General features: G+C 43.5%; 2 protein-coding genes across 3 annotated transcripts in view; one reads left to right on the forward strand and one right to left on the reverse strand.

Annotated features, from left to right (window-relative positions):
• ACAD10 (acyl-CoA dehydrogenase family member 10) overlaps positions 1-11,447 on the reverse strand; it is a 38,934-nt gene extending 27,487 nt beyond the window's left edge. Inside the window, exons 1-3 of the mRNA XM_021698566.2 lie at positions 11,368-11,447; positions 6,861-7,060; positions 1,755-1,903 (exon numbers count right to left, since the gene is read on the reverse strand). Coding sequence (XP_021554241.2) covers positions 1,755-1,903; positions 6,861-7,047 — 336 coding nt within the window. The 5' untranslated portion in view covers positions 7,048-7,060; positions 11,368-11,447. The remainder of the gene's footprint in view (positions 1-1,754; positions 1,904-6,860; positions 7,061-11,367) is intronic.
• A 125-nt stretch (positions 11,448-11,572) lies between these two features.
• LOC110588247 (BRCA1 associated protein) overlaps positions 11,573-25,000 on the forward strand; it is a 30,406-nt gene continuing 16,978 nt past the window's right edge. Inside the window, exons 1-6 of one of the 2 annotated variants that reach the window (XM_021698545.1) lie at positions 11,573-11,822; positions 14,239-14,400; positions 15,097-15,295; positions 16,504-16,693; positions 21,995-22,108; positions 23,752-23,900. In XM_021698545.1, coding sequence (XP_021554220.1) covers positions 11,741-11,822; positions 14,239-14,400; positions 15,097-15,295; positions 16,504-16,693; positions 21,995-22,108; positions 23,752-23,900 — 896 coding nt within the window. In that variant the 5' untranslated portion in view covers positions 11,573-11,740. The remainder of the gene's footprint in view (positions 11,823-14,238; positions 14,401-15,096; positions 15,296-16,503; positions 16,694-21,994; positions 22,109-23,751; positions 23,901-25,000) is intronic. The other variant, XM_021698546.2, reaches the window with a different exon arrangement.

Here is a 25,000-nt window from a genome sequence, read left to right on the forward strand (position 1 = left end):
GCAATCTTCAAAAGTATCAACCCCAAAAGTACATGAAGCAGATCTAATTTAATTCTTAATGATCCGGAAGACATGTAATGATTTTCTATTGTCTAAGCATCACCACTATGAACTTCAGTTTTGGACCCATTTTTCATTTTTAAATTCAACCTACTCAGGTTTTGAAAACTCATATTTCAAAATCTGCAAAGGCAAGTCTGCGATTTTACACGATCACACACACACACACATACATTGTAGAACAGCTTCATTGAAATACAATTCACATACTGCACAGTTCACCCATAAATTGTATGATTCAGTTTTTAATATGTTCACAAAGTTGTGTGACCATCACCACAATCAATTTTAGACCATTTTCATCACCCTGAAAAGAAACCCCATATATACTGGCAGTCATTACCCATCCCACCCCCAACTTCCCAGTACTCTCAGTCCTAGAAAATCAGTAATTTACTTTCTTTTCCTATAGATTTCCCTATTCTGGGCATTTCATATAAATGGAATCATACAGTATGTGGTCTTTTTTGACCAGCTTCTTTCTTTCATTTAGCACAATGTTTTACATATATATTTGAAATTGTAGTAAAATATACATAACAAAACATTTACTATTTTAACCACTTTAAGTGTGTAGTTGGGTGGTATTAAGTACATTTGTTATTGTGCAACCATTACCACCACTGGATCCACAGAACTTTGTTTACTATATTTTAAATCATACTTTAGTAGGATTACTGTGAAGTTTACACTTGAGTTAATTGTAAATAAAGAACTTAGAACAGGGGCACCTGGGTAGCTCAGTCAGTTAAATAGCTGCCTTCAGCTCAGGTCATGATTCCGGGGTCCTGGGATCAAGCCCTGTGTCGGGCTCCCTGCTTGGCAGGGAGCCTGCTTCTCCCTCTCCTCCCCACTAGTGCTTGCTCTCATGATCTCTGTCTCTCTCACTCAAATAAATAAAAATCTTAAAAAAAAAAAAAAAAGAACTTAGAACAATGCATAGTACAGAGAAAAGGTTCAATATTATTATTGCTTTATTTTTTTTTAATTAAAAAAATCTTTAAAAATTTATTTATTTGAGAGAGAAGAGAGACAACATGAGCAGGAGGGGCAGAGGCAGAGGGAGAGAGAGAATCTCAAGCAGACTCCACGCTGAGCACAGAGCCCAATGCAGGGCTCGATCCCAGGACCCTGAGATCATGACCTGAGCCGAAACCAAGAGCTGGACGCTTAACCAACTGTGCCACCCAGGCACCCCTTATTATTGCTTTAAATAAGCTTTCTAATCAAAGCCGTTATGCAGACAGCTCCTATTACAGATGAACAGCAGCTGATGGAGGAGCTTAGTAAAGAATACTTTTACATATTCATATATGTAGCTAAAGTTGAGTACCTGGGGATGGAAGAAATACATTAAAAACTTGTAACATAAATGGGTAATGGGTGTTAAGGAGGGCACTTGTGATGAGCACTGGGTGTTATATGCAAGTGATGAATCACTAAATTCTCCTGAAACTAGTATTACACTGTACGTTAACCAACTAAAATTTAAATAAAAGCTTGAAAAAAACCAACTGACCAAACCAAACAAAATAAATAAAAACTTGATATATTAAAAAAAAACACAAAAAAACTTACAACAGATTATTAGGTTTTTACTTTTTTATTTGCAGCTTAATCAACTTAATGGGTGAGTATGGCATCCACCCATTTGGGAAAAAGAGTATGTAAATTCAAATGTGTTTATCACTCACAATGTCAGAGCAAAGTCTCCCAAATTCTTGCAAGAAATCCTCTGTTGTTATCTCTCCCCTCGTAAGTTTCATCCAGGGCCCATTTTCGCCACCTAAGATCCAGGCCTTCCGTATAGTTCCAGGAGGGATATGATTTTGTAGCTCCCATTCTATAGGAAGTAAAATATGCAATGAGTGAAGAACATTGGCAGATGGCTGGGCTTTGGGAAGCCCTGGGGAATTACTGAACCAGTCCCTGAGGCACTGCTGTGGTGCCAGGTGGATTCTGCTGGGAATCTGAAGAAATTCAGGAAATGCAAAATCTCAGCCTTAAGCCTCTAAGGCAACAGTGATACCGAGGGGATGCAGCTGCTAAGTGTCAGGTCCTTACCACCTGCCTGACGTGACTCTGGACACTGCGTTATGCATTTTCTTCCTGGGTCTCTCATTAGCTGGCTCACTCACACGGTCCTGCCATGTGGTAAGGAAATACATGCGTAATAAGCTGGATTCTGGCAGCACTTGCAAACAAGCCTGTCATTTTTTTTTTTTTTTTTTTTTTTTTTTTTTTTATTTATTTGAGACAGAGAGAATGAGAGACAGAGAGCATGAGAGGGAGGAGGGTCAGAGGGAGAAGCAGACTCCCTGCCGAGCAGGGAGCCCGATGCGGGACTCGATCCCGGGACTCCAGGATCATGACCTGAGCCGAAGGCAGTCGCCCAACCAACTGAGCCACCCAGGCGCCCAAGCCTGTCATTTTGTAAACTGTAGTAATCCTGGATGGCAGTGGGGCTGGTGGTACACGGGAACGTTCGCTTGGAGGATGCCGTCTTTGTGGACTAAAGAAAATTTCTATCCACAAGAAGCTCAGTCAGTGAATGGATCAACATTCATGTACACTGGGAACCTTTAGACGGAGGCTGCTTTTTCTTGTACAAGGTTGTTTTTTCTTTCTAAAATATAGCTGCTATGGGGCAAAAATATGTAAGGTAATCATAAGTATTTCTTTTTTTTTTTTTTTTTTTTTAAAGATTTTATTTATTTTTTGACAGAGAGAGAGACAGCGAGAGAGGGAACACAAGCAGGGGGAGTGGGAGAGGGAGAAGCAGGCTTCCCGCTGAGCAAGGAGCCCGATGTGGGGCTCGATCCCAGGACTCTGGGATCATGACGTGAGCCGAAGGCAGACGCTTAACGACTGAGCCACCCAGGTGCCCCAATCATAAGTATTTCTAAGACATAATCTTTACACATTTTTTCTTGTTTTGATAAAGTAGGGCTTGTGCATTGAAAATATCTGACTATAGAAAGTGTAAAAAAAGTAAAATGACAAGCAATCTCACCCTTCAGAAATAATCAATGTTACTAATCTGATCTATATCTTTCGAGAATAGCAAGACTTTTTTTTTTTTTTTTTCTGAGAGAGAGAGCATGAACACAGGAGAGTGGGGAGGGGCTAAGGGGGAGAGAGAAAGAATCTTAAGCTGACTCCACGGAGCCCGATGAGGGGCTCAGTCCTACCACTGTGAGATCATAACCTGAGCCAAAACCAAGAGTCGATGCTTAACGGACTGAGCCACTCAGGTGCCCCGAGAATAGCAAGACTTTTAAAGCTCAATCCAAATAATCATACTTGTTTAATTTGAGAACTAAAGTGTGTAACATTTTTTTTTTTAAAGATTTTATTTATTTATTTGAGAGAGAGAATGAGAGATAGAGAGCATGAGAGGGGAGAGGGTCAGAGGGAGAAGCAGACCCCCCGCTGAGCAGGGAGCCCGATGTGGGACTCGATCCCGGGACTCCAGGATCATGACCTGAGCCGAAGGCAGTCGCTTAACCAACTGAGCCACCCAGGCGCCCTGTAACATTTTTTTTAATGTTTTATTTATTTATTCATGAGAGTCAGAGAGAGAGAGAGAGAGGCAGAGGCAGAGGGAGAAGCACGCTCCCCGCCCAGCAGGGAGCCCGATGTAGGACTCGATCCCAGGACCCTAGGATCATGACCTGAGCCGAAGGCAGATGCTTAACCATCTGAGCCACCCAGGCGGCCCAAGTGTGTAACATTTTTTATGGTCTGAGAGTTGGCAAGCACATAAGGAAACTGGTACTCTCATATACTGTTGATGAGAGTGGAAAAAAGTACAACCTCTATGGATAGCAAAATTTTAAATGTATATCTGATATAGTAATTCCACTTTCTAGGAATTTCTCCCACAGATAGATCTATAAAAGTCAGCAAAGAGTATGTATAAGGCTGTGCAGAATTGCAGAATTGTAATCAAAAGAATCAGAGGGTGCCTGGGTGGCTCAGTCGGTTAAGTGTCTGCCTTAGGCTCAGGTCATGATCTCGGGATCTTGGGATCAAGTTCAGAGTTGGGTTCCCTGCGGAGCCCTCCCTCTGCCCCTCCTACCACTCGTTCTCTCTCTCTCAAATAAATAAAATCTTAAAAAAAAAAAGAACCAGAAACTTAAATGTATAATAAATGTTAAATCGGGGCGCCTGGGTGGCTCAGTCGTTAAGCATCTGCCTTCAGCTCAGGTCACGATCCCGGGGTCCTGGAATCGAGCCCCGCATCGGGCTCCCTGCTTGTCGGGGAGCCTGCTTCTCCCTCTCCCACCCCCCTGCTTGTGTTCCCTCTCTCGCTGTGTCTCTCTCTGTCAAATAAATAAATAAAATCTTTAAAAATAAATAAATAAATGTTAAATCAACTATGGTACATCCATATAATGGAATACTACACAGATGTATAAACTAGACCAAGGAGGCGGTGCCTGGGTGGCTCAGTCATTAAGCGTCTGCCTTTGGCTCAGGTCGTGATCCCAGGGTCCTGGGATCAAGCCCTGGGATCAAGCAACAGGCTCCCTTCTCCTCCCTCTCCCTCTGCCTGCTCTCTCTCTCTCTCTCTCTGTCAAATAAAATCTTAAAAAAACAACAACAAAGCTTTGGGGCCCCTGCGTGGCTCAGTCGTTAAGCGTCTGCCTTCGGCTCAGGTCATGATCCCAGGGTCCTGAGATCAAGCCCTATGTCAGGCTCCCTGCTCAGCAGGAAGCCTGCTTCTCCCTCTCCCACTCCCCCGCTTGTGTTCCCTCTCTTGCTGTCTCTCGCTCTGTCAAATAAATAAATAAAATCTTTTAAAAAAAATAAACAAAAATAAACTAGACCAAGGATATGCAAAATATGGCCTGGGAACCAAATCTGTTTTTGTAAGTAAAGTTTTATTAGAACACGACACCCATTCATTTACTACTGTCTGTCACTGTTTTCTTGCCACAACAGCAAAACTGAACAGTTGTGACAGAGATGGTATGGCTTGCAAAGCCTACTTAGCCCTTTATAGAAAAAGTTTGCTAACTCAGACACACCTTGGCAGAGGTGAAACCGATCTGGGAACATGCCAGCCGGGAACATTCTACCCAGGGAGGAGGTCAGAGAAGCCTTCACAGAAGAGAAGTCTTAAAATCAATACTAACAACCACCACAAGATGTACTGAGCACACAAGACTCCAGGCACTGTGCTTAACTTTTTTTTTAAAGATTTTATTTATTTATCTGTCAGAGAGAGAGAGAAATATCCTGCACAAGCAGGGGGAGAGGCAGGTAGAGGGAGAAGCAGGCTCCCCACTGAGCAAGGAGCCCGACGCAGGACTCAATTCCAGGACCCCAGGATCATGACCTGAGCCAAAGACAGACGCTTAACAGACTGAGCCACCCAGGTGTCCCTACATTGCTTAACTTACCATCAAAAGTACCAGTAGGATTTGAACAGGTAGAGGGGGTGGGGAAGGGTAGCTGCCAGCAGAGGGGAGAGAACTTGCAAAGACACAAGAGTGTAAATGTGTTTGGCAAGTTTAAAGAACATCAAGTAGGCCACGGCAGCTGAAACATGGGCAAAGCTGCGACAAAAGGACGTGAGGGCTAATTTGCAAGAGGCCTTCGGATACCAAGCAAAAACTTCTGGACTTAATCTAAGGGACAAAGCACAGCACTCAAGGATTTGAAGCAAGGGAGTGAGGGGATAAGATCTGTATTTCAGAAAGGTAATTCTGGGGGCTGCGTGGAAGGTGGCGCAAAACCCAGAATGCCAGGAGGCAGAGACAGAGGAGTTAGGAGGCTCCTGGGATGGTGCAGGTGGGGGAAGATAGGGATCGAAATCTGGGCCGAGGCAGACAGGAGTGAGTGAAGCGAATAGGTTCTCGAGATATTGTGGAGAAAGTTGAGAAAACTCCTGTCCAGTAATCTTTGTTTTCAGTAAAAAGAGGAGTTTCAGCTGTTGGCCAAGGATGAAGGTTTGTGGCGGGGGGAGTAGGATGACTGCTGGGGAGGTCAGAACAGCCCCGCAGTAAATGCCAAAGGAATATGAGCAGAGGAATAGAGAGGATGAGGGCCCAGCTGCAGCTGGAGGTAAAAAACTGCTCTCCAAGTCCACTTGCTCAGCTGGGTCAGGTGAGAAGGGAATCCTCGCGGAAATGAAGCCAGGAGGCCAGAAGGGGGAGCTCTCGCGCCCTTCCAACTCTGTCAGTTACAGAATCTCCAATGGGAAAGGATCATCACTTCCTGGCCTCAACAGGAGGAAGATGTATGCTGAACTCACTACCCCAGCAACTTGGCTGATGAGAAATCATCATCACCCTGAGCTCCTGCCTTTCTCCAGTGGACTTCCGTTCAAAACAAGCCCTAATTTCCTCTTCTTTCTCATAAAATAATGTTCCTCTCCTTTGTGAGACTAGCCTATGGTATTGGCCATAGCTTGCTTGTCCCAAACTGCAGTTCTCTTGCTATTCCCAAACAAACTCATTTTTGCTGGTAAAATAACTGTTTCATGTTTAAGGTCAATAAGAAATGTTTACTCAGGGGCATATAAAACCTGTACTTGGGTTGGCTTAGCATGGAGAACTGCCCAACCAGCCACCATAGTAGGTCAGCTCTTGGGCCTTTTTTCCTTCCTGCTGGCTGGAATGAGAATGTGATGGTAGGAGGCGAAGCAGCGAAGACAGACCATGAGGTGAAACTGGAAATGAAGGGTAATCACAGCAGAGCTGCCCAAATGTTCCTCTCAGCCTCCCCTTACACACTGCATTCCCCCTACCCCGACCCTAGTCTCCAAAAGTGAAACAGAATGTAGAGCTCACCTGCGGCCACTCTCCCTGGAGAAGGAATGAGAACTCCACCCATGTCAAAAATCACCGCTCTGTAGGTGCTGCCTCCAGAATGTGCCCATCGCCTGGCTGGCTGGTGCCTGCCCTGGATGTGTTTCAGGAAGGCTACTCTCCAAGCACATTGGAGATGTGAGGACTGGAAAAGCTGCCTTATGCACATGTTGAGGCCAACACTGCACGAGAAGAAGACACAGGGCACAGCTTGCCTTCACTGCCTCCCATCCAGACCTCCCTCCGGGAGCTCCCTCCGGGAGCTCAGGCATGCCAACTGGACATCTCCACTATCTCCCGCAGACCCTTCAAACCACAACCAGAATTGAACCCTCCCGGACTACTCTGTTTTCTAAGCTCCTTAGCCTAGTAAAGGGTTCCACCATTCAGCTAGCTGTTCAAGCTAGAAATCTGGGGTTCACTCCTGACTTCTCTCAGTCCCCCACCTGGCCACCTCAATTCCATGTGCTCTGTGCTGTCGTCTTCCTCCTGAAAATCGCCATCGACCTCTCTCCACTTACTACCCACAGATTATCTTGCCCACAGATCACTGCAACAAGCCTCCTAACGGATCCCCTTGCCTCTTCTCAAACTCCTCATTCTTTCTCCACTCTTCAAGCAGAGTTAAGACTGCTCCTTCAAAACTGCAAATTTGGCCACATCCTAACGCCATTTAAAACTTTCAATGGCGGGGCGCTTGGGTGGCTCAGGTGGTTAAGCGTCTGCCTTCAGCTCAGGTCATGATCCCAGGGTCCTGGGATCGAGCCCCGCATTGGGCTCCCTGCTCAGGAGAAACCTGCTTCTCCCTCTCCCACTCCCCCTGCTTGTGTTACCTCTCTCGCTCTCTCTCTCTGTCAATTAAATAAATAAAATCTTAAAAAAAAAAAAAGGTAAAACTTTCAATGGCTCCCCACTGCCCTCAAGATAAACTCTGTTCCTTAGCCTGTCTCAAGAGGCCCTCTAAGATCTGCCCCCTACTCTTGGCAGCAACTCTCCCTCTTTTTTCACCTTAATCTGGATGCTGTGGACACACAAATCTATATGCGGCTTCTTTAAACACATGATGTTCTCCTCCAGCTACCATGCCTTTGCCTGTGCTGTTGCCTTGCCCTGGACTGCTCCCTTCCACCTGTTACCTGGCTAATTCCAAATTGTCCTTTAGGTTGTAGTTTACCTATCACTTACTTCAGGAAACTCCCTTTGGCTACCAGAAAAGACAGATGAGAAGCCTCTCCTGTATACTCCCAGAATGCCCAGTACTGACCTCCTCCTGGTACGGATGGTGCCTCCATCACACCAACAGCCTCCTAACTGTTCTCCCTTTGTCTCTTTTCTCATCAGAAAGTTTAAAAAAAAATCCCCCCCCCCACACACACAACACACACATATGTATATAGACATATACCTATATACAGGGATAGAGATAAACCAAACGTGGCAAGATCTTTAGTCCATCTAGGTGAAGGGCATATGATGAAGAGTATATGAGAGATCATTCACTGTACTATTCTTTCAACTTTTCTGTATCTCTGAAGTAAAAAGCTGGGGTAAAAACAAATTAATGAAAGCAAATGCTATTTGCAAGTCAGGTCTGTATGAAAATCTTTGCACTTTTTGTGTGATTTCTATAGCTTCAAAGCTTACTAAAAATCGGGTTTGGACAACATAGTTTGGGAAGACAGCCTATAAGTTTATGGGAGTCACTTCAGTGTGGCCATCAGGATTCAGTAAGCCATAGAAGACTCTAAAGAAAGGGTTCTCAAGCAGTAAATGCTTGAGATGATACAGTGTGTTTTTCATATAATTGGAAATTTGCAGAACTGGGAGGGGGGGTTGAAATGAAAAACTTAAAGGTTGATTTGCATTTTCAGTTTTACTTATGTTCCCACGCCAAGGCCAGAGTTTATAATGGAAGTTTATTTATAGGCTTCTAAAAGCCTCAAAAACTGTCAGGGCTTAACGGTGGTGAAAAGCATCTCTGGGGCCTGAAGGGCTGGCTTGCATCTCAACTGAGGGTACTAATGGATGAGTGGGCAATGCTCCCATGACCAGCTTGCTTATTCCTTCCAACTAGAGATGATGGTTCTGTTCTAGCCACTTCCCAACACTCTCTTCAGAGTGGCAAAACACTGTTTCTCCCACCTCCAGGCTCTGGGAGCTGTGCACTGTGACAGCTTTTCCCACTTCATCTGCTGTACACTTCACTCATTTTTACATCACAGCCTCAGCTTTACCTTTACATCCTCTCAAGAGGCTTTTAACATTTTTTTTATGTTTATTTTTTTAAGTAGGCTCCACACCCAACATGGGGCTCGAACTCAAGAGTCTCATGTTCTACTGACTGAGCCGGCCAGGCACCCTGAGGCTTTTTCTTTTCCAGGCAGGCTCTGGTACTACTTTTTTTTTTTTCTTAAACTCCTATTGCTTCTTCTCCATACCTTCACTAGAGCATTTACTCCATTACACAGTAACTGTTTTCATGCTTATCTGCTCCTATAATTGTAAGCTCCTTAAAGCAAGGCCTATCTTATCTTTTCATCTTTGTGTATATTTCATCTTTGTGTATACCCATCCCCCTGGGGCCTAGCACTGCGTCTAGACACACAGCAGATGCTCAGTATAAATGAGTTGGAAGGATGTATAGATGAATCAGAAAATAGGGCAAGGCAGGGGACAGGTTTAGTTGTTGATAGCCACAGAAAATGGTAACAAGCCCAACTTGCCCATCATTAACTATTCTCTGGAACTAGCATGTTCCTTCTGTACCATAGAGAATATTTGTCTTCTTTCAGAATAATGAAATTAGTATGATAATGTAGCCTTGCTACTTAATTTATGCTTTTATAAATATGCAGTGTGTTGTCACATATTAAGATGGTTTAGGGGCGCCTGGGTGGCTCAGTCATTAAGCATCTGCCTTCAGCTCAGGTCATGATCCCAGAGTCCTGGGATCGAGCCCCACATCGGGCTCCCTGCTGAGCGGGGAGCCCGCTTCTCCCTCTCCCTCGCTCCCCCTGCTTGTGTTCCTACTCTCGCTATCTCTCTCTCTGTCAAATAAATGAATAAAATCTTTAAAAAAAAAAAAGAAGATGGTTTAGTAAAAAGGTTGAGTGTGGCTCTGGAATCAGATTGCTTGGGTTTGAATTCTAGCTCTGCCACTTACTAAGTGCAAGTTTCTCTGAGACTCAGGTTCTTCCTCCCTCTGTAAATGGGAATAATTATATGCCAGTCTCATAAAGTTGTTACTATTACATGAAATAAAGTATGTAAAGCACTCAAGTTAGTACCTGGCACACTATTAAATGTTATCTACTACTGGGGCACCTGGGTGGCTTAGTTGTTTAGCATCTGACTCTTGATTTCAGCTCAGGTCACAATCTCAGGGTTGTGAGATCAAGCCCTGCGTCGCGCTCTGCTGCTGGGCGTGGAGCCTGCTTAAGATTCTCTCTTCTCGCTCTCCCTATGCTCCCCACTCCTTCTCTAAAAAAAAAAAAAGAAAAGAGAAATAAAAATGTTATCTACTATTGTAGTATACTATAAAAAGTTCATGAGGTCTCATAGGTTATATGCATATACTATGTGAATATGGCATATGCATCAGCGATTCTCAACGGGGTGTGATTTTGGTCCCAAGGGGACATTTGGCAAGGTCTGGGTACATTTTTGGTTGTCACCACTTGGGAGATATAAACAGTGTGTATTGAAACATATTTCATAAGATGCAGTCACAAGCTATATACACATATAGCATGTGGTTATGTTATATGCATATGTAGTCCAGGATGTGCTGTGACGCATCCTAGAAATCCTTATAGCATATGCTTGGAATAGCATCCTGTCATGTGTGCGACATTTAGGTATTGACTGTGGCTCTCTATATGCTAAAAGCAGTCTGACATACTGGAAAGAAAGCTGAATCTAAGAAAAAATGATATATGTAGAGCCACAGGCTCTATTTCATGCCCATGGCTGTATATTATCCCACTTTTATGTCAAAAAACCTAGCTCAAGGTCACACAACCGATCAAGGTCGACTCCATTAGAGCAGGAACTGTGTGCTTATCTCATTCACGAAAATATCCCACCACCCCAACAGTGCTTAGGCTCGCAGTAAACATTTGTGAACTTACGGAGCCGGGAGCAGGGCCCAGATTTAACTCCCGACACCGTGCGCTTAACCAGCCACCGCCCTACCTCGACATCGTCAGAAACACTGCCATCGAGTCCCTGTTCCTCAAGGGCCTTCAGAGAGGCGAAGACACCGCTCTGCGCTTTGGCGTACCTATCTGTAAAGTGTGGCTAACACAAAGCAACCCCTCCAGCGCTAGAGCGAGGGGTCAAACACAACAAAGGGGCAAGAGCTCGCCACAGGGCACGGTTCCTCGGACAATTCGGAGACCTCGCCGACCCGGAGACCCGTCGCCGTCGGGAGGCAGCCTGAGGGTAAGGCCTCTGAGAGAGGTAAACTCGGGCCTGGGCGCAAACCCACCGATCGGCCTAAGAGGGCACCCGGCGCCTGCAATCTCCGTAAGCTTCCTCCTCCCCGACTCCTCAAGATTTCCGTCCGGGGAGCGCAGACTCACCTCGGCGTCGTTACGCCAGTCACGTGGCCGCAACCCTATCCAATCGGAGCGCGCGCTGCTCCGCGCACGCGTAACCTCGAGGGTCGACGACGGCGGCCGGGAGGCGGAAGTGAGGGTTGTTGTGGCTCGCAGGGTTGCGCGCGGAGCTGCTGCTACCGAGGCAGCGGCGGCGGCGCTGAGGCGGTGGCAGCGCTGCCGACCCTGGGCCGCTCGGCCTCTCAGCTCGCCTTCCAGCCTCGCCTGAGCCCGCCGGGGCCCGCGCCGGCCAGCGCCTGCCATATGAGTGTGTCACTGGTTGTCATCCGACTGGAGCTTGCGGAACACTCGTCCGTCCCCTCCGGCTTCGGCTTCAGCGCCGCCGGTGAGTCCCGCGGCCTCGCAGCCTTGCGTCTGGCCCCGCGCCTGGGCCCGGGAGGCTCGCCCTCCCAAAGTACGCGCCCGGGGAAAGGCGGCGGCGAGGGCCTTTGTGTCAGGAAGAAGCTGAGAGGTGGTTGAGATTCGTCTCATTCGGTCCATCCTAAATAGGCCTCTCGAATGTCATCTCTGGGAAGCCCTTCCCGGTCCCTCCCTCCTTGTGCCTTCCCACGGGCACATTGTTTATACCTGGCGCGTCGCCCTCTCCACCCTGGGTTAGAGTCAAGTTGTGTAAGTTGGTCTCCTCCAGGCTTTGTGAGGGCAGCGACTGGATCCCAGAGTTGACGGTTCGTGGTTTAATTAAATCGTTCCCCTTTGGAAGAATTTCTGTTTAGGCGCTCTGCAACTACAGTAGTAACTATAGCTAAAGTTTGTACACTTCCTGTGTCGCAGCACTGTACTAAACACTTTGTGTGTATTCTTTTTTTTTTTAAAGATCTTATTTATTTATTTATTGACAGAGATAGCGAGAGAGGGAACACTAGCAGGGGGAGTGGGAGAGGGAGAAGCAGGCTTCCCAGCTGAGCAAGGAGCCCGACTCGGTGCTCGATCCCAGGACCCCGGGATCATGACCTGAGCCGAAAGCAGATGCTTAACAACTGAGCCACCCAGGTGCCCCGTGTGTATTATCTTCTTTAATTATCTTTGCAACAACCCTGTTAGGTAAATGTACGCGCCTTTTACAGGTTAGGAAACTGAAGCCCAGTGATTAAATGACTTGGCCACGATTGTCCTGTAAGTGGTGAAACGGGGATTCTAACTCAGAGCTAGACTTGAGAGTCTGAGCTGTTCATTGCCAGCCACACACAGCCTCCTTCATGGGGAATGCAGCTATGACTGTGTTCCTTGGACCTTAAGCAATTTCCTAACAACAACATTTATTCAAGGGGCGCCTGGGTGGCTGAGTCGTTAAGTGTCTGCCTTCCGCTCGGGTCATGATCCCAGAGTCCTGGGATCGAGCCCCGCATCAGGCTCCCTGCTCAGCGGGAGGCCTGCTTCTCCCTCTCCCACTCCCCCTGCTTGTGTTCCCTCTCTCGCTGTCTCTCTCTCTATCAAATAAATAAATAAAATCTTTAAAAAAAAAATAACATTTATTCAAGAAGTAATTACTGAATGCTCACTCTCTGCTGGAACTTTAGTTGTTTGCAGAATCAGACATGGTCCCGGCTTTAATGGCACCGGCAGCTCAATGAGGTAGACAGGTGAATTAAATAATTACAGAATAAATGTGGAATTACATCCATGAGAAGAGCTGTGAAGGAAAGGAAGAGTTTGGAAAGCTATCACGAGGATATTTTTGGTTTGGGGAGGGGGCCTGGGGCAGGTAGAGATGGTGTCCTTAGAAAATCCCCTGAGGGGGGCCTGGGTGGCTCAGTCGTTAAGTGTCTGCCTCCCGCTCTGCCTTCTGCTCAGGTCATGATCCCCGGGTCCTGGGATTGGGCCCGCATTGGGCTCCCTGCTCAGTGGGAGGCCTGCTTCTCCCTCTCCCACTCCCCCTGCTTGTGTTCCTTCTCTCACTTTGTCTCTCTCTGTTTAATAAATGGATAAAATCTTGAAAAAAAAAATTTAAAAAGAAAAGAAACTCCCCTGAGTGTGTGAATTTTGGAGCTGCAGATTAAAAATTGAATATGATTTAATGGGTTACAAGCACCTTTCAAAAACTGCAAGTGATCCCTAAGTTGTGGAAGTCAGCTAAATTGACATTAGGCACGAATACACCTCTACACAGGTCAGTCCTTGATTTACTGAAGATCTTCCAGGGTGTGCTAGGCACTGTGGTGTAAGTGCTGGGGATACAGTGGTGGGCAAAACAGGCCTGGTTCCTGCTCTGATAGAACTTACATTAAGAGTATTTCAATCGAGTCTCCCAAGTTCCTTTTCCATTTTTGTGTGTTTCATTGATTTAAGACTGTGATCACAGATTTTCATGGTATGACTCATGGCATGAGGCTAACCCAGGGTGTTTAAGAAGACTACTGCTAAAGGTTTTTGAATTTTTATTAATGGACCCGAGACCTTCATTTGGATCTCAACACAGTCTCACTTTACCAGAGATTACTTAAAATGTTGGTTCAATACGGACATAATCACTGTTGAACCTTCTCTAAAGCTCTTATTCTCATTGATTTGCTTTAAAACGCATGATTTCACTAGAATAACCCTGCATTTCTGAATTAATTGCACTGGGTGTTTATTGACTATCTGCTGGGCACTGAGGAGCCCCAGAGGTGAGTGAGAGATGCAAAGGCATCATATTATCTTGGAGGAGGGCAGCAGAGAGAAAAGGGAAGCTTATCGATGGATACGTTGAAAGTGGAGAACTTGTTTTATTATCAGATATTAATCATTCATGTGTTCCTTAGCTGGGGAAATGTCTGATGAGGAGATCAAAAAGAAGACACTAGCCTCAGCTGTAGCCTCTTTAGAAGGGAAGTCACCAGGGGAGAAAGCAGCAATCATACATCAGCATCTTGGCCGTCGAGAAATGACAGATATGATCATTGAGACCATGAAGTCCAATCCAGGTATGCTTCTAAAACTCCAGACTCGTGTAACATAAGCCCCTGGTTACCTGTCTTACACATGTTATTCCATGAGCCCATGATTTTGACCTCTAACATACTTTTATCTTTCACTACCTGTGTGCCTTACATGAGGTTGTCAAGCCACACTTCAGCGTCTCCAAATATTTCTCCTAAATTAATACTAACTAGGTGGGTCGACAACTTTATTCAGTGAGGAGAGCTACTTACCATCTAGGTTAGTGGCAGATCACGAATAAATCCAGATAAGCATGTTGTGTCTCCGCCGCCCCCCCCCCCCATACACACACTTCCAGCTCACTCCAACCGAGAGTCTGGTTGTGTACTATATCTCCAGCGTGGAGGTGATTAGAACTGGTAGGTTTGGTTTTCCAAGTTAATAGCCCTGAGTGTCCCATTTAAGAGTACATGATGGAAGACATCTGCTTTTATTATGGTACTGCCAAATGTAAGAGCCATCCTTAAGTTTCTGTGGGTATTATTGAAATTTTTATGAGACAAAGATTGCTTTCAAGTTTAGATGCCCTTAAAACTTGGCTGTTCTGTAAATATGGTTCTTAATGCAATACAATTTCTCTGTTGAAGTTTATTTTTCTGACTTAAAATTTTAACCTAATTAGAATCCTTCCACATATTTCCTATCAGTTTATAATCTGCTAATTTTTTGATTTGTGAAAGATGAGCTGAAAGCCACAGTGGAAGAAAGGAAGTCTTCAGAAGCATCTCCCACTGCACAGAAGAGTAAAGATCAAAGTATAGAATGCATAAATGCTGCTCCCGATTCTCCATCCAAACAGCTTCCAGACCAGATTTCGTTCTTTAGTGGAAACCCATCAGTTGAAATAGTTCATGGTATTATGCATCTATACAAGACAAAGTAAGAAAAACCCTTTCCTTTTGAACTGGTCTGTTTTTTTGTCTCAGGGCAGTGAAATATTTCTTGCCCTGAGGAGCAGTGGATATTTTAAGCTTCAGAAGGATAATACTTTTCATATATTGTATGTTAGAGAATTCTTAGATGTTTTATATTTGGTTAATGTTAGAGATTGGGTCAAAGCTTCTTAGAGAAGAAACATGTAGATACACTGAGAAAATACCTAAGAAAATATTCCCTGAGAAGGTAGGCATGCAAGATGATTGGAAAATTAAAAGGAAGGAAGATAAAAAGGAAAAAAAAATTATAAATGATTCATAACATCATTGCAGTCTCATATCCCCTCAGATCTTTACGAAAAAAGCTGTTAAGTCTGTTAATGGACTACAATTTCATCATCTCTTCTAATCTTTTTTGTGGTCCACACAAAACTTAAAAGAAGCCAAAGGAAGGAAGCATTTGGCTGGATAATCTATAAGCTGGGTCTTCAGCCCCTTGGATAATTGGTAGCTGATCTCTTTAAAGCCTATCCTCCTAACGTGTTTGCTAGGTCCCCACTGGGAAACAGTGAATACTCAGGTCGCCTTTTGGGATCACACCTGTTGAAGTAGGTTTGCAGCATTTCAAAAGCAAATTGGATTGTGGGAGGTTTTTTCTTTTTCCTCTATTCCAGCTATTCTAACCCAACAGCACTTTCTGTAATCTTCAGAATCACATCTTCATAGTTCTGAATTCTCTTTCTTATATTTAGAACACTCCTCTTCTAGACCCCTTGAGAGAAGTGCATAGTTAGAGTTGCCCGTTAACTTGTAGATTGAGTCATACTGTGGCTGCCTCTCTGCCTTTGTGGGGGGGCAGTTTTCTAATGAGAATTTATTATTAAAAAGCTAATGAGAATAAAACAAACCACTGATTTATAACTGTAGTAAGCCTTTAACTGAAGGTTAAATATTTCAGTAAAATTTCAGTGGTGGGTGTAATCGAGATTGTTGCACAGCTTACCTTAAGCTCTGTTGCAGACATGTTGAAGGTATTCTGCATTAATCAGGTCGTGTGGGTTTTCAGGTATTATAACACTGTATAAATCAATCTGTGAAGTATAACAAGGTTTTTTTTTTTCTATTTTCTTGGACATAAAAGTTGTCTAATTAGTGTTGTCTGAACTAACCATACCTCATCCATTCAAGACAGTCTAATTATTGTCTTATTAGTAAGATGACCTCCTTAAAAGAAGATGTGAGGCGCAGTGCCATGCTGTGTATTCTCACAGTCCCTGCTACAATGACCAGTCATGACCTTATGAAGTTTGTCGCCCCATTTAATGAAGTAATTGAACAAATGAAAATCATCAGAGACTCTACTCCAAATCAATATATGGTGCTGATAAAGTTTAGTGCACAGGTAAAAGTTAAGATATTAAAAATCTCTTTGCCACAGAAACTGTGTTTTTGAAACTGTGTGATGCTAGCTGTGTGTGATTTACATTTTGCACTTAAGATTCTTGATATACCTGTCTTCTAGGGTATTGTAATTCTAGAAATCTTTCTAAATTCGTTAGCAGACACACAATGCTAACTCGTACCCATAATGTTTTTATAAAGTGGATTGGGTATGAAATCTAGGGTTGTGTGTATTTGGTTATCCAGTAGTAACTATTCCAGTAGAGTAGTAGTCCCCAAACTTTTTGAAATTGACACCGTATTATCATCTGTCCTTATAACACTGTGCCCCTGCTTCTTTCATTCTCTTTTTAAAAGACATTCCTTGGCACATTTTAGAGAATAAGATCTGTTTAATACTTTTAATTTTGGTGATGAGGGATTTGGGGACGTTCCTTGAAGTATTAAAGATGCTTTAAGAGTTCTGATTGGAAATCACTGCAACAGAGAGACAGAAACAGTGAAAGGATGGTGATATTTTCAGTTTTAAAAATTAGTTGCATATTATTACAGATACTTTTTGATTTAAGAAAGTTTTGACATTGGCTTCATTTCACTTGTCACATTAAGCAGCATCTTCCATGTGCCTCAGTTCTAAAGATGTTAGGAAGGTAGTCTCTTGGTTTTACATATTCATTCTTAATAATACACATATTTCTGTATGAGTATAAGAGTGAGATAAGCTTTAGCTATTACCCAGATTGTTAAAGAGCCATCCTATCTGTAGGTTTTGGTTTGTTGTGGGTTTTTTGGTTGGTTTTGTGTTTTTAATGGGCTGTTTTATTTGTCCATTCATTAGGTTTTGAAATGCAGCTTTGTCAAAAGTTACTTCTTTCTCACCTCCTTGGTAAACAGCCTTCCTGAATTTGGCCCAGATAAGCAGTTCTAGCTTGCAGATTGGCAAAGAGTGGGTGTGCCTTTAGATCATTTGCCATTGCCTCTGACCTGTTACCAAAATTTGTGGGTGAAAGGGAGCCCATGACACGAGGCCCGCTTGTCATCTCCTTCCTCCTTGCAGAAATCCAGAGTTGACAGCAATAGCAGTCATTCGTTGGCCAGGGGGAGGAAATTAAGAGAAGTGAGAGTTGGATTATGTTTGTGCCTATTCCATGGGCCACAGGAAGGGAACCCTTAGTGTAGTGTTCTGTGTACAAGAGGGTACACAATTGTTATCTTTAACCTTTACAAAATACCCTGCCATTGAGATGAGACATTTAAAATATGTTTGAACTTTCCTGCACGCAGACTTAGACTTCACACGTTGACAATTAGAATGGAAAAGCACTTAAACAGCTGTGTTCACTAACTGTCAAGAGACCTTCCAAGGTCACTGAGGAGCTTTGCAAACATTGGGCAAGTGGTACCTTTTAAATCTGGTAGCACATGTAATATCAAGGATGATGATGATAATTTGCAATCTTACTGACTGCTTATGCTATACCACTCTCTGCTAAGTGCTTAATGTGCATTATCTCATGTAGTCCTCACCAAAACCCTTTGAAGTAAGTACTGTTATTATCCTTGTTTTACAAATGAGGAAACTGACTGCAGAGAGGTTAGTGATTTGCCCTCAGTGACTGAGCTGGGATTTGAGCCCTCACTTTTAATCGTAGGGCATACTCTTCTTCCAGTAGGAGTGGATAAAAGTGTGGGAGATAATCACTTGGCAAGAAATTGTGTAATGGCAATATTTCAGTTATAGTTTCTACTTAACAGTTAAGGGCAGTCAGCAAGTGACACAGGAAAAGTCACTGAAACAGATTGGGGATAATGAATCATTGAACATTACATCAAAAACTAATGATGTATTATAAGTTCACTAATTGAATTTAAATAAAAAAACAGATTGGGGAAAAATGTTTAGACTTTTTAAATAGTCTAAAGTCTGCTAAACCCACAAACTGTACCAAGGGCCACCCTTCATAGTGTGCAGGTAATGCTGCGGGACTTTTCTATTACTGTTAATGGCTTTTTCTGCAGTCTCTCCACCTCCTGTCTTTTGACCAAATGCAGGTTGTACAGGTTCATGGATGTTAGTTTTGAGACTGTGAAACAGTCTGCTAGCTCTTCCCCATGGGAATAGAACCCTTGACCTGGGAATCATGAGTTGTCTTATTTATTGCTAATGCTGGATCTTAGGGTCTGAGGCTTATCCTGTCCGATTTTCTAAGGTCTAAAAACACCCTCCTAGTATAAGACTTGAAGTTGTTAATACTGGGCCCTAATGAAAAAAAAAAAAAAGGCTCAAATAGGTACCAACTATTGAGCACTTACTAGATGCCAGGCCTGTTAAGTGCTTTTCATGCGTTGGCTCCTTGAGTCCTCTCAACAATGCCGTGAGGTAGGTGTTGTTACTTTCACTTTTATAATTGAGGAAACAAGCATGGATAAGTCACTTGCCCAAAGCCACACAACTAATAAGTGTTTGAATTAAATTTCAAACCCATGCAGCCTGACTCCATAGCCTTGGCAGCTGACCATATTCTTTTTCCTTTCTTTTTTTCACCAGGCAATTTTTATAAAGAGTAATCCTTCTCTGTATCTCCTATAAGCTCTGGAATTTCTGTTGGCCTTAGCTTTATGCTGTAGGTGGGTTTTCATTTTTTGTTTTTGTTTTTTTTTAAGATTTTATTTATTTGACAGAGAGACACAGCGAGAGAGGGAACACAAGCAGGGGGAGTGGGAGAGGGAGAAGCAGGCTTCCCGCTGAGCAGGGAGCCCGATGCGGGGCTCGATCCCAGGACCCTGGGATCACGACCTGAGCCGAAGGCAGATGCTTAAAGACTGAACCACCCAGGCGCCCCAGTGCTGTAGGTGTTCTGATGTGATACTACACAGTTGTACTGTGACCCTCAGGAAACTTAGTCTTTGGGTAAGGAATTATAATTCATCGGGACACAAGAAGGGAGGAGGGGGTTCAGTGACTCAAGTAGTTCCTTGAGTCACTCGCGCTTAGGACAGGCCAGGAGACCCTCTTTTGAGAAGTAAAAACATGTTCTCGACACTATAGTTGATCACTGTGACAATAAAGGAACATTGATCATAATGGATTTTTCTTTTTCTGAGTTTATCCTGGGAAGAGGACAATTAGAACAAAAGACTCAAAAAAAAAAAGCAGTGTTTCTTAAAATGTTGGGCCCTATACAATGCAAGCATTTTAAATAAAAGAGCTGTTCTATGTTTTTGCAGTTAGCTTCAGCCTTTTGTTTTGTGCATTTCAGTAGTGGGTTGAAGTAGGAACCATGTGTATTTTGTTCTGTCCTCTAGTCCTAGCGCATAGCACAGTGCCTGGCAGATGCTGGGTGCTCAGTAAATATTCAGACAAGCTACATTTCCAATACAGAGATTTTATTTTATTTTTATTTTATTTTATTTTTTTTTTAAAGATTTTATTTATTTATTTGAGACAGAGAGAATGAGAGAGAGAGAGCACATGAGAGGGGGGAGGGTCAGAGGGAGAAGCAGACTCCCTGTTGAGCAGGGAGCCCGATGTGGGACTCGATCCCGGAACTCCAGGATCATGACCTGAGCCGAAGGCAGTCGCTTAACCAACTGAGCCACCCAGGCGCCCCCAATACAGAGATTTTAAAGACAGAGATCCATGTGTTCAAAAAATACATTTCTTTGTCATAGATAAACAACTCCCCCAAGAAAAGAGCCATTTATCTGGTGTTGAGTAGATTCTGTCATCTGCTTGGAATCACAGACTTTGTCCCTTCCTCTGAGGAAGTGTGCTTGCTTAGCAAGCATTTACAGAGCTGGAGGTCTGAGGAGGGGTCGGCCTCTCCTCAGCTGCCACAGGTGCAGCCAGCTCTTGGTGGCCCTCCTTCCGGGTGGTCGCTTCCTCAGTGCACAAATCCATTTGCTCACTGTGCTGCTTACTCACCCAAAGCATTTCAAGAAAAAGACATTGCTCTTGAAGAATGGGGGAAGCCAATTTAGTTTGCCTCCTCTTAGTATTAAAGAGATTTATTAACTGGCTCTTAACAGTTTGAAGTTAAAATACGCTATACCCAATACAGGTTGTTTCCTGAAAAGGAAGCCCCCGCCCTCCAAAACAAAACAAAATTGGGTTCAGAATTGATCATCTTTCCTCAGCTGCTTAGCTCATTTGGTCATATTGAAAAAATATAAATAATCAAGAATCCACACTTGAATTATATCATTGGAGTGAAATTCAAAGCTACTGAGAAGCTCACAAGATTTTGCTGTAAGGTTCAGAATCCTATGAGGGTAGACAAGCAAGACTATTTTTTTTACCTGTACGGACTTGAAACTCTTCTAGAGGTTGACAATGTGCCATTTCCTTTTACAGAACACCCTCCCTCCCTCCATGCAGCTTGTATACGTTGGTAGGGCCAAAGCACACAACTTCCTGTGTTTGGGTTAATGTCCATGTGGGAGTGAAATCTAGACAAACCTTGGCCTCCCAGCTGCCCCTCAAAATTGCCAAGTTTAAAAACTGGAATCATCTCTTTGTTAACACTTTCTACTAAGGCTCTACTAAGAGGTTGGATTTACTTGTGTTCATATTCACAAATGCACAGGTGAACTTTCAGTTTTATCTACAGGGGACTGTTTCCCCTGACTCTTATTTTCTACTCCAAGGAACAAGACCATTAGTATTTTAAAGACTGGTTCATCTTGGATCTCTTGATCTTGGCCAAGGGTTTTGCTTTCGATATTACTAGGTTGTTTAAAACCTCCTTATCTGTGATATGTTATTATTATTATTTGGTTTATTGAAGAAAAGGAGTTGGCTTTTCACTCCATACCAGTACCTCTAGTCCATTATTCTTTCTAACATAGATGCTGATGTTTTTTAAAAAGAAATCATCCCTAACAATTGTCCGTTATGATTGAGTTCTAAGCTTTGCAAAAATAAGTGTTTGCTTTCAGTTGCTGAGAAAGTGCTGATTCGAGGAAAAAAATATTGATATCAAGGGAACTGATGACCATTGCTGGTTGAATACTAAAGTCGTATTGGCTGTCAGCTTATTGCAGTTGGGCAGCTTCTGCTGGTTTAAGTGAGACTGTCATGGATCAGGAAACATTGTAGAGATGCAGGATATTGACTTGCAGAGTTTGACTCAGCTAATGAACCTGCTTCCCTAGATGGTACTTTTGGCAGTTGCTTTCTCTCCTCTAATTATAAATTTTAAATGCTGATGAAGAGAATAATTGAAGCTATGCATCTTGAATAAAAAGCATATTTTCAGGATATTTCTCTCAATTTTTTCCTTTTATCCATTGGTATACCTAGGCCGATGCAGATAGTTTTTATATGGCGTGCAATGGCCGCCAGTTCAACTCCATAGAAGATGATGTTTGCCAGCTGGTGTATGTGGAAAGGGCTGAAGTACTGAAATCTGAAGATGTAAGTGTGCATCATTCTTGTGAATGTCATAAGGTTGAATGTTAAGATTTATCTGTGGAAATGTCCAGAGTATGCCAATCCATCGAGACAGAAGGGAGATTAGTGGTTGCCAGGGGCTGGGGGACGAGAGGAATGAGGAGTGACTGCAGTGAGGACGAGATTTCTTTTTGGGGTGATAGGGATGTTCTAGAATTAGTGGTGAGGGTTGTACAACCTTGTGAATATATTAAAACCCACTGAATTGTATAGTTAAACATGGCAGATTTTATATTAAATGAATTTTATCTCAATTTTTGAAAAGTATCCCAAAGTATTAAAAAAAAATTATCTGTGTTATCGAAATTGAGTGTTCATCTATTCCAGATCCATGAAACATGGCCTGGAACCTAAAAGAAGCATTTTTACTTTAAATATCAACCCTTAATCCCTGTCCTAATTTTTAATTCTGTTTGGATAACAATCTGTAATTGCTCTGATTTGCCACCTTCTGTGGGACCTTTTCCTACAAAATGTGTTCACTTAAATCATTTTATAAAGTAGGAGATTCAGCTCTGTTATATTTTTAAGATTTTATTTTAAAGTAGACCTAAAGGTCTTTTTGCTTTGAAATCAGCTTGATGGAAATAAGTTCTCATTTGATTGTTCTATCATTAGATTAGGTAAAATAAAAATTGACAAATGATAAAATCAGGCTTCCTTTGTGCCAGTTTTAGAGATTCTTTTCTCTAAATGAACATGGCTTCTTGAAAGAGTGCCTGTGAAAAGCTACTCTTCAGGGACCATAGATAAATGTGATTTTTCTCAGCATGTCCTTGTGTGCAAACCTCCCCACCTTCGCGTCAGTAATTCCTGCTCATTTTACAGCTGGCAGGGCTCAAGTCAGACGTCACTGTCCCGGGGGTGGTGCAGGGGGTACCTTTCTTGACCACCCTGTTATAGCTTCCTATACTTTTCTTTCATAGCACTTATGACCACTGGTAATTTAAAAATTTTGACTTTCGCCTCTCTCTAGCAGATTATAAGCTCTGTGAGGACAAGGCCCTCAGTTGTTTCGGACTTAGCGCATCTGCTTTGCTCACCATTGTGCTACACCTAGAACGGTGTCTGGCACACATAGTAAGGACTCAATAAGTGTGTGTTAAATGAATGAATAAATCAGTGTTGTTGATACTATTATCACTTAGTAGGAAGCATTAAGTTTTAACTTACTCTGTGGAAAAATCATTCTGTTCCATTCCTGTTTTGCTTTTATTCATTTGTGTTCTGTTATAGTTACAGAGCCTTAAAAGTAGAGCCAGGAGTCTGGTAACGCTTTGAATTCTCTGGGGTTTTTTTTTTTATTCTCTGTTAAGCTTTTGGTAGCAGTCTCCCCTTCCAGAGTATCAGCTCCGTGAGGGCAAGTATCTTTGTTGGCTTATTCCCCAGCCTATCCCCAGTGCCTTGCACAGTGCTGGGAATATAGAAGGTGCTCAGTCAATATTTGTTGTATGGATGAACATCTTACCAATTTAAATTATTTGCACAGATCAAAAATGTTGAGAGCATCCTGCCAAGAGTCAAAAAGCAGCAGGAAAGCTAGTGTTAAAAACATATATTAGAACCGTGGATGAAGAGTGAAGCTTATGTGAAGTGTTTCCCTGTAGGGTGCCAGCCTCCCCGTGATGGACCTGACCGAGCTCCCCAAGTGCACAGTGTGTCTGGAGCGCATGGACGAGTCCGTGAATGGCATCCTCACCACGTTATGTAACCACAGCTTCCACAGCCAGTGCCTGCAGCGCTGGGACGACACCACGTGAGTGTAGGAGCTAATCTTACCCCCACCCTGTCAAAGCCCATTATTACCCTTTCCCAGAATTAAAAATAGCCACCACCAAAAATGAAGCATTCCAAGTGCTTGACTTTATGCACCTGGGCACCATGACAGTGAAGAGGTCACATGGAAGGGTCTTCCATTTTTCTTCACTAGTTCATGTGGGAATCAGTTAGCATTCTTAGACCACGTCCTTCTTAGTATGCTGATTCAGAATCTATGTGGGATTTCCAAAAGCAGCATGAATTGTTGCTTCCAAGAACCAGGGAATGAGGGGGGAAAAAAAAAAGGTAAAGCTGAGCTTTGAGGCTCTTCTACCCAAAGGAAATTTAGGTCTAAAATCTCATGTATCACCTGCTCTTGATGTTTACCATTTACTTTGGCTTTCTTACCATGTGGGCTATGGTAGTCTAACATTTCAGACTTAGCATGTTGTTGATGACTCAGTGGCCGGTAGTAATAGCAGCCAGTAGGCATGAAGCAGCCGTATGCCTACACTGTCCTGTTTCCCACTGCAGTGGAGGCCTTATGTGTACAGTGGCGTTGCACAGGCAAGGACCGAGGTGTAAGCTGTACCTTGGTTTTTGTTTTTTTAAATCAAGGGTTGTTCCTCCCTTTGTAAACTGTGCTGTAGGACTTAGCTAGAAAAGTAAATCAAGACGCTGACCTGGGTCTCCCACTACAGAGAGGAAGACACAGAATCAAATAATCACACAAATAAATACGCAGTCGTGGCCGTAACGGGGTTACAGAGTGGCAGTGTGCAGCATTACGACTGGAGAACAAGGGCCCTGAGATAGCCAGGGCCGCCTGAGAAGTGCAGTCTCCAGGAGGATGAGGAGGCATTAGCCAGGGAAAGGGGGACCTGAGAGAAGGCAGTGTGAGGGCAGGGGTGTTCATGGGAAGGGAAAGATCACATGCCAAAGCCCAGAAATGAGGAAGGTGAACATCCACAGGAATCTGTTGTCTACCCCCAAATGACCAGAAGAATGCCAGCTTTCACAGAGCAGGGACCTTGTCTGGCTTGCTCACTGCTGTGCCCTCACCCTTAGCAGGAGACCTGGCACATAGTAGGAGCTCAG

This window comes from Neomonachus schauinslandi, chromosome 14, assembly GCF_002201575.2.
Source record: "Neomonachus schauinslandi chromosome 14, ASM220157v2, whole genome shotgun sequence".
Classification (NCBI taxonomy): Eukaryota; Metazoa; Chordata; class Mammalia; order Carnivora; family Phocidae; genus Neomonachus; species Neomonachus schauinslandi.